The sequence below is a fragment of the Vulpes vulpes genome, chromosome 7 (genome assembly GCF_048418805.1).
Source record: "Vulpes vulpes isolate BD-2025 chromosome 7, VulVul3, whole genome shotgun sequence".
NCBI classification, from domain to species: domain Eukaryota; kingdom Metazoa; phylum Chordata; class Mammalia; order Carnivora; family Canidae; genus Vulpes; species Vulpes vulpes.
The window spans coordinates 76,249,809-76,259,592 of NC_132786.1; the positions used below are offsets into that span (position 1 = coordinate 76,249,809).

The 9,784-nt window shown below is 34.6% G+C and overlaps 1 protein-coding gene across 12 annotated transcripts in view; it reads left to right on the forward strand.

Annotated features, from left to right (window-relative positions):
* Nucleotides 1-8,225, forward strand: part of POT1 (protection of telomeres 1) — an 80,240-nt gene extending 72,015 nt beyond the window's left edge. For all 12 annotated transcript variants that reach the window (XM_072764130.1, XM_026010764.2, XM_026010773.2 and 9 more), the window contains 4 exons: nucleotides 917-1,005; nucleotides 2,943-3,034; nucleotides 4,729-4,834; nucleotides 7,071-8,225. In XM_072764130.1, coding sequence (XP_072620231.1) covers nucleotides 917-1,005; nucleotides 2,943-3,034; nucleotides 4,729-4,834; nucleotides 7,071-7,183 — 400 coding nt within the window. In that variant the 3' untranslated portion in view covers nucleotides 7,184-8,225. The remainder of the gene's footprint in view (nucleotides 1-916; nucleotides 1,006-2,942; nucleotides 3,035-4,728; nucleotides 4,835-7,070) is intronic.
* Nucleotides 8,226-9,784: the final 1,559 nt, after the last annotated feature.

Here is a 9,784-nt window from a genome sequence, read left to right on the forward strand (position 1 = left end):
TATATTTAATTTTTAATTTGCATACTTGCTTTATCAATGTCTAAAGTTATTATCACAGCCCGTTTTTTAGGAAATAATGTGCCTTCATTCAATATTCCCTTTTTCTGTTGAAGAAATATCTATGTATTTGAAGGGTGGGAGGAGATAATATTTAATATAAATACCCTCTACCTTTCCCTAGATTACAAGTGAAAAGGAGTCTGCAAAAAAAAAAAAAAAAAGTCTGCATGAACCTTTTGGACATTGATTTTTATATTTTTATTCAAGGATATTTTCTTATCAACATCTCCTAATCTTATGGTGATATATAATAAAAAAACAATTATTTGTACTTAAAGTATGTTTGTATATAAATAAAGCAAAATACCTGTACTAAATAATGTGCAGTTTTAGTAGATTGTGTAATTTCAGATTGATTTTATTATGAAAGATAAGTATTGTAGTAGGTGTTAGAAACTGTGAACCTCTAAATCTAAATATGTGCTCACTGAATATATTACCCAAAGTCTCACTGACTTCTTTAGTGAGAATGATTTTTTCCTATTGGTTATATTTACCTAAGACCGTAACTATTATCACAGAGCCATCAAATGAAGGAGTCCTTAGAGATTGTCTCTTTCACACTTTTTCATTTTACCAAATAAAGAAATCAGTCAAATTAACAATCTGGATCTGGACCCTCTCTCTTATTCTCAACCCAGTTCCTTATTCTGAACCATTCTTTCTTTTCAATTGCTTCTACTGTAAAAAGCTTATATTTTTATAATTCGGCTTATACTCTGTGCATTACAGTAGGGAACGTACCACACTATTGTTTAACTTTTTAAACTGCTTGTTTGAACAACAAAAATAAGGTATAATAAATGAGTTATAATAATTTTAAAAGCCTGTGGTTTTTTTCTGTCATTAATTTCAGATGTAAACAATGTTCTACTTTGAGACCAATTCAAAATCTAAATTCCTTGGTTGATAAAACACAATGGATTCCATCTTCTGTGGCTGAAGGTGAGCTAAATTTCTGTGTCGTGCAACTGTGACCTCACTGATTATATTTCAGTGTTTGTGGGTATAGTAAAACCAGAGCAAAGACTGAGCTATAGTTTAACTTTACTTAGGCAAAACCATTTTTATGGTGATTTTATAACCAGTTTTATCAGTGATTATAATAAAAGTATAAAGTGAAGTTTAAAATATTTGAAAACTTGCTTTCAAGCATCTACCAATATCTTTAGCCATTATATTTTAATGTTCAATAATTTTTTTCAGTTTTAATTATTAATTACAGATACAGATTCTGAAAAATCTCTTCAGTTCACAGTATTTTAGGATTAAAAACAGTTTTAATGATGGCTATTACACAGCTCTTTACCCAATACACATTTTTTAGCTGGAACAAAAGCTTCTTATATCATATTCTTCAACTGTGATCATCCAGCTGTGGCGTAAAACTCTTTCAGTGACAGAGGACTCATTACATTGCAAAGCAACATATGCCCTTAATTTTTAAGCAAAATCTGCCTCTTTAAAATTTTAATATAAACCGTGTTCTGTCAACTAGAATTAGAGTACATGTCTTCAATAAGATTAACCGGCTTTGTGCATTTAAAGATCCCCATCAAGCCTTCACCAAGTTTTTATTTCTCCAGCTAGGTACATACCCTCACTTCATTTGGTATTTTCTCACATTCCTTACTATTTCATTTCTCCTCCTTAGTAAACATTTCACTTTACCACTGTTCTTCTCAAAGTTTGTCATTTAAAGCTGCAAATAGGGCTGCAAATGTTGGCCAGTTGAGCATATAAAGAAAACCTTTATTTCTCTAAAATTGGACACTTTGTTTCTACTAGCCTGAAAATTTTATTGTGTAGATATTTATTTGTATACTTGGTTTTATTTTCTTTCGTTTGTAATCTAGCTATATGATATTTCTACCTCACATTTTGTTTGTGGTCCATGCAATTCCAGGTAACTTTCATGTGAGCTCCCTGCTTTACAGTGTGGTCTCCCTATCCCATTCTTAATGCAGTTCTTTGTTTAGGTAGGTCCCTCAGGGTGGATTTTATGGTCACCCTTCTTGGTTTTAGCTCAGTTTTAACCTATGGAGACCTTTAGAATCCTAAAATTCAGGTCTTCTATAGTAACAATTTTTGTCATGTCTGCATGCCGTAATTCATTTCTCTCTATCCTAATTTATTCTTAATTAATTACTCCTTTTAAATATGGATTCCACAAATGGAAGACAGTATTTCATTTTATAAATTTTAAATGTCTATCTCCAAATACAAAGTACCATTTTAACCTATGAATTTTCATATCATTTAGTATCTCTCTTTAATTTCTTCTTCCTCATCTTACCAAATTATGGAATCTCATCACTGATATTTTTGTCCATTGAATTATGGAATCTCATCTTCTGATATTTTTGTCCATTGAATTATGGAATCTCATCTTCTGATATTTTTGTCCATTGAACCAGATGATATCTTAAAAAATAAGTGATCCCCATGTTTATAATACAGAGGGGAGAGACATGTTACAGAATCATAAGTATTAAACTGTATACTATTTTTTTAGAACATTCTGAATTTTAATTTTGTCTTTCATGAAGCAGACATACAGTGAATTGTAGTTCATGAATCAGTTTTTGTTTTCTATCAAGTTAGCAACTCATTTTAATATATTATGTTAATATTTAATCAGAAAAAAAAAGAAGCAATTGCTTACGAGTCATTGTCCCTACATAGGTATAATGTAATGTTCTAAATTGGACCTGCTAAATGAATATAATATACTGTTATTAAAGAACGAAAGTCACATATATAACTTTTTACCTTAAATTATTTTAGTAAACAAAACATAACAGCATAAGACAATTTTTACTTCACTTTGAGTATAAGGAATAGAAGATTCACATAGTTTGATCTTTTTTTCCCTTCACTAGTACTGGGTATTGTACCCCTTCAACATGTGTTTGTAATGACATTTACTCTTGATGATGGAACAGGAGTATTGGAAGCTTATCTCATGGATTCTGTAAGTAACAGAGTTGGTATAGGTATTTATAACAAAAATTTTTTTTTTAAATTCTAATGTATGTATTCATACCTACTTTATTACTGAGAGGATTAAGGCAACTTAAGAAAATAAAATACAAGCACATAAATCTTGAAGTGTCTATATATTTATCCTGTCTTGCTCAAATCATGAAAAATTGAAGAATAGGAATTTGAAGAGAGAGTCTTCAGGTTTACTCCAGGAGGAGCCAGAGACAGAAGTATGACCACAACTTCTAGACATTATCTAGCACCATTTTACCAGGTTTTTGAAGTCTCCATATGTCCATATTAGAAAGAACTAAATTACTTCAGAAGGGAGATGGTTATATTGTGTGAAGCTAGGGAGCTATCCACAGACCTCCCTCATTTTTAACAACAGTTCTAAGTTTGGGGGTTCCTAGGACCACCCTGAAGTTTTGATAATGTGCTAGAAAGACTCCTGTACTTTCTCTAAGTTAGTGTGCTATTATGGTTTATTATACCTAAAGGATACAAATTAAAATCCAAGGGAAGAGGTGCATAGGACAGAGTCCAGGAAGTTCCAAACATGAAGCTTCTAGTGGTCCTCTTCCCATGGAGTAGTAGACAGTGTTACCAGCCTTATATGATGTGTAATGTTACACATGGAGTTTTGCCAGCAGGGAAGCCTCACTGAGCCTTAGTGTCTAGAGTTTTTATTGGGACTCTGTCATTCACGGTTAATAGCCCATATGGCTGATCTCAGTTTTCAGCCCCTTAAAGATCAAGTAAATACCACATGCCCCAAACTCCCAACCTAAACCTCTAGTGAAACAAACATGGACATTCCTAACAGGCTCTAAGGCTGAGAGATTATTTCCAGAAGCCAACAGCAGAGGCCAGATTTCTGTTAGCAGTAAGGTTGAATATTTTTACTGCACACATTGGGAAACAGTCTGGGGTAACGTTGAGAGAATTTTCCCTCCCACTTAAACAATTCATTTGTCCAGTTATTGAATGAATATTTAATGAGCACTTGCTATGTGCCAGGTACTGTCGTATGTGATGAGGTTATAACAGTGAACAAAACAAAGCAAACAAAATCTTTCTTTTAAGAAAGTATAATCTTATAATCTGATAGAGGAGGGAAAAAATGAATACACCTCATCATGTGTTATACTCTTTTAAACTTAACACTAGATTTTTTTCCTATACACAAAGAGAATGATAGACCCCACTCTTTCCTAAATACCATTATTCTTATCATTAAGTCAGTGCAGTTTAATTGGATTACACACACACACACACACACACACACACACACACACACACACATACATCTCTATGCTGTCTTTAGATTCCAGTAGTAAATCAGATTTTAAGAATTCACACAAGAACTCTATGAATTCTACAATATTGGTAGAGTAAAATAGTCTAGATTATTTTAATTAGATAATATTGAAATACTTTTATTATAACTTTTTAAAAAATTAACTTCTGGGGCGTCTGGGTAGCAGAGTCAGTTAAACTTCTACCTTTGGCTCGAATCATGATCTCAGGGTCCTGGGATCAAGGCCTCGTCCAGCTCCCTGCTCAGCAGAGCCTGCCTCTCCCTCTCCCTCCACCCAACCCCAGTGCTCTATCTCAAATAAATAAAATCTTAAAAAAATAAAAAAGATTAATTTCCTTTTTTCCTCTGTAAATTTTTTCAAGGACAAATTCTTCCAGATCCCAGCATCAGAAGTCCTTATCAATGATGACCTTCAGCAGAGTATGGATACGATCATGGATATGTTTTGTCCTTCAGGAATAAAAATTGGTAGGCAATATTTTTAACATTCATTCTTTTTTTGAAACAGTACTTGACCTGTATCTAATATGTAGATTTAGAGACATGAAAAGGGGATGCCTGGGTGGCTCAGCGGTTGAGCGTCTGCCTTCGGGACAGGGTGTGTGATCGTGGAGTGCCGGGACCAAGTCCCATGTGGGGCTCCCTGCATGGAGCCTGCTGCTCCCTCAGCCTGTGTCTCTGCCTCTCTCTCTCTCTCTCTCTCTCTCTCTCCCCCTGTGTCTCTCATGAATAAATAAAATGTTTAACTAGAAGAAAATAGAGGTATGAAAACTTGAAGTCTGGATCTAAATAATCTATTGTCTGGTTTACCTTTTGATGAAGACAGCAGGGAGAAAATAGGTAAGAATCAGAATTCATGAAATGAAAAGATTTTTAAAATTTTTTGAAATAAAAAGGGAGGTAGTTTTGATCACAAGCACATTTGATACTGTGTTTATGCATACAAATATTTTTGTTGAGATTATACCAAGAGATGAAATTTTGACAAGAGACATTTTCTTTCTATAACACTTCATTTAGCCAGTTTAATTCATTCATGAATTTCTGCTTAGTAATAACTAGTTTTAGATTTTATACATTTTTATTTTATTGTTTTCTGTCAGCTTTACTTGTTCTCTGGATAACATCTTATGCATTAAACAGATCTTCAGATCAAAGCATGTTGATTACAACATTTACTGCCACTGACTTCCTTTTGTGGCTATCATTTCTGTTTCTTTGAAATTTGCAGACCTTAGGGGTACCTGGGTGACTCAATCAGTTAAGCATCTGCCTTCTGCTCAGGTCATGGTTTCAGGCTTCCTGCTGAGTTAGGGAATCTGCTTCTACCTCTCTCACTCTCTCTCAAATAAATGAATAAAATCTTAAGAAAGAGAAAGAAAAAAAAAAGAAAAGAAAAAAAAGGAAAGGAAAGGGAAAGGGAAAAGGAAAGGGAAAGGAAAAAGGAAAGGAAAGGAAAAAGGAAAGAGAAAGAAAGGAAGGAAAGGAGAAAGAAAGGAAAGGAAAGGAATTAATTTACGGACCTCCATCATAGAAAAACAGCTTGACTCCCCTAACAATTTCTCATCAATAACAAATTTCACCAGCTGCAGATTTAGCTGCTGTCACTTTAACTTATTAGGTTATTTTTTTTAAAGATTTTATTTGTTTATTCACGATAGACACAGAAAGAGAGAGGCAGAGACACAGGCAGAGGGAGAAGCACGCTCCATGCATGGAGCCCAATGTGGGACTCAATCCCGGGTCTCCAGGATCACACCCCGGGCTAAGGCGGTGCTAAACCGCTGGGCCACCAGGGCTGCCCTGTTTAGGTTATTTTTAATCAGACTTTATTATCCCCTGGTCAGTCTGCATTTTATAACAATTCCAAAAAGATAGCTTTTATATAAATCTGTAGCTAGGTTTAACTTACATACTTTATTTGATGTCAGCTTTAATTTTTGGTTTTAATTCTTTTAGATAGATTTCTGGAAATAAAACTTTCATATCAAAGAGCACGGGCTTGGTAGGCTTTTGATAAATGTTGCCAGGTTGCTTTTCAAGAATATTCTACCTATTTATAGTTCTACCAGAAGTATAAGGAGAGGAGAATGCCTGTCTTGCTTGACTCTTGCCAGTATTGACATATTAAGTGTCTTTCAAACTTGAATATGAAGAAGCATTAAGAAACTTTTCTAGAAGTTTTAAATAGATTTACTGTGGTCATGACCGAAGGTTGGAAATAGCACCTCAGGTGCCAACATTGTCTGAACTCAGAGCCTGGTACCTGATGGGAGTTTCAGATAGACAAGTCTAAGAGCCTGAGCAGCTGATATGAATCTCGCAATCGGTTTATTTGCAGTCAACCAAGAAAAAAAAAGGAAAAGCTAAAAACAAAAATCTGGGGAGGTCAGTAAGCAGCAGGAAGAAAAGTTCAGAATGAGATGACTGCTACCTTTGCTATCAAACATTTGGAAAACCCCACATTTAATTATTGTTTTCTGTTGGGAAAAAAAATCAAATTAGTTAGGATTGTTGCAAAACAGTAACAAGAACCCAGTGTGTGTTGGAAGAGTAGATAATATTAAATTTAAAGTGTATTTATGTACTTTTCAAGCTAAATTAAATTAAATTTTTCTAGCTAAGCATTATACTTAGATACATATTTTTCAGAGATACTTGTTTAACTTTAATGGTTAAATAACATTATTTTTCTCATTTGTAGATGCATATCCATGGTTGGAATGCTTCATCAAGTCGTATAATGTCACAAGTGGAACGGAGCAGCAAATTTGCTATCAGATTTTTGACACCACAGTTGCAGAAGATATAATCTAATATTGTCATTTAGCTTAGCATATGTAAAATATTATAATTTTAGAAAACATAATTTTCTGTGAGATTGTCATCAAATACATACTTTATAGTTTATCTTTCCATTTTAACCACATTTAATTTTTTTTTCCACAAATAGACATTGTGTTATCTTACTGCCTTCTTGTGAGTAAGTTAAAAATGTTTCTTTTGCTCAAAATTTCCAGTATGGTGGTTGCTAGGGGCATAAAGGAGAAAGGGGAATAAGTAGGACTGTCTTTGTTTACCCCTAGTAGCCCTTTCAGAGAAATTGTTCTGATACCCTACACTAAAAATCACTTTCCTTATTGGTTTTTCCATGCATCAGCCAGTGATTTATCTGCCAGCCTCTATCTATACTTGACCTTCTTTTCCTGCCCTGATTTTTATATCAGCAGTGTTAATGATTTTAGCATGGATATGGGGTTAGAAAATGTCCTTACATTAACTCATTCAGCTTTTACTGAGTGCGAGGCATGTAGCGGCTAGTGGTTTGATTTGGTTTTGTACGACGGATCTGCTTAAAGAAGTACTCTTGCTGAGAAGTGCTCTTCTGACTGATGACAGCATGCTTACAGGACTGATTCACTTTAGTGTATGTGGCAGGATTGCTTTCTTTCAGTGCTGTAAACCAATTTAGGATAAATCCGTTTTTTTTAAGACCTGAATTATGTACTTCTGATTGCTTGCTTCTCTACATGGTATTAGAAGGTATTGCAGTCTACCTTGATCTAATAAAGCAGTCAGATTTTACAGTGTTAGTGACTTACTTATATTACCCTTTTTAAAATTGTCTTGTGTAATATATATCTATATTTCAGATTGAACATGGAATGAGATATTTATATGGTAGTCTACTTTTTATATGACAGTGGTTGTGAAATTTAGAATCATGAATATTCAGTTTTATACAAATATACAAATATTTGTATATATGTATAGACTTGCGTATATTATTTGGTAAATACTGAGACATACAGATCTACCTAGTTCAATATTAGTGAAGAATAAATTAATGCACATATTACACCTGTTTTCTTTATTTGCTCTGTGTTGAGTTGAAGCATGATTGGAGGCAAAGAATCACACAGGAGTGTCCATATAGAAGATATTTAAAACTGTCTATATACTAGGTACTGTGCAAAGCATTTAACTATATTTGAGTTTCACAACAATCATTTTCCTGATAAAACTGAGGCTTGATTGATGAGCTGACTTCACTAAGTTCACACAGTTATTAAATGCTAGTCAGTACTCGAATTCAGGTAATGTGTTCAGAGGCTGCAGTATTAACCACTCCAGGATTCTGGGGCAAAAGCTAGCATGGGATTTTCTACAAATGAGACCTTCCTTAAATTTGAAGTAACATTGGAAATAAATTATGAGAGGAGTCCGTGTTATGTTTTCTTAGACTATCAAAAGGCTTTTAACATTTTATTGGCCAAAAAAGGGTCAAACATCTGATTTCCTCTGCTCATAATAACTCCAAATTCTAGTTTCTGAGTACATTAGCCCATCCCCAGACCTAATTACCCATCTCTCATCACTGAATTATCAGCTTGTTAGAGATGGTAGAAAAAGAGGCTGATGCTGCTGGTTTGGGGATATAAACTTTGGTTCAAAACATCTTCAGAGAAAAGTTTTAGGAACTATATAAAAGAACAGATCGATTTCAGTATCAGTATGCAGGGGATCTGAAGGCGAGAGAGCCATTTCCTCTTCAGGAAACACCCAGTCTAGAAGAGGAGGGGTCAGAAGGTACAGCAGGTCACGGTGCCATCTCCTTTCTTTTCTTTTTTTTTTTTTTTAAATAAACTCCCCCACATTGTCATCATTTGTTTGTTTTTTAACCTTTCAGCTTGGAACAAGAACTGGTCTGTCAACACCTAGTGTTTATACAGTGATGATGTATGCACCTTACCTGAAGCAGGAACGCAGAATGCTAGGAGAATTCTATTTCTGGAACAAGTAGATGGTAGTTCACTATGCTCTGATTTGAGCCATGTCCTCTTTCCTGTTCATGTGAATGCCAGTAGTCTTCGTGTCAGATTTAAAATTACATAAATTTAAGAATGTAGTTTGTGCACAACTTCTTGCTCAATTTCCAGTCTCTGCAGCATCCATTAGCTACTACTGGATTGTCTCTTGTCACCCCTGCACTGTTCTATGAGGAAGAGACGGTGTAGCTTAGAAAATCTGAGGTAGTCAATTACACAATAATGAAAAATGCACTGCTCACATGCTTTTTTTTTAATAAATTTATTTTTTTATTGATGTTCAATTTGCTAACATATAGAATAACACCCAGTGGTCATTCCATCAAGTTCCCCCCTCAGTGCCCATCACCCAGTCACCCCCACCCCCTGCCCACCTCCCTTTCTACCACCCCTAGTTCGTTTTCCAGAGTTAGGAGTCTCTCATGTTCTGTCTCCCTTTATGATATTTCCCACTCATTTTTTCTCCTTTCCCGTTTATTCCCTTTCACTATTTTTTATATTCCCCAAATGAATGAGACCATGTAATGTTTGTCCTTCTCTGATTGACTTATTTCACTCAGCGTAATACCCTCCAGTTCCATCCACGTCG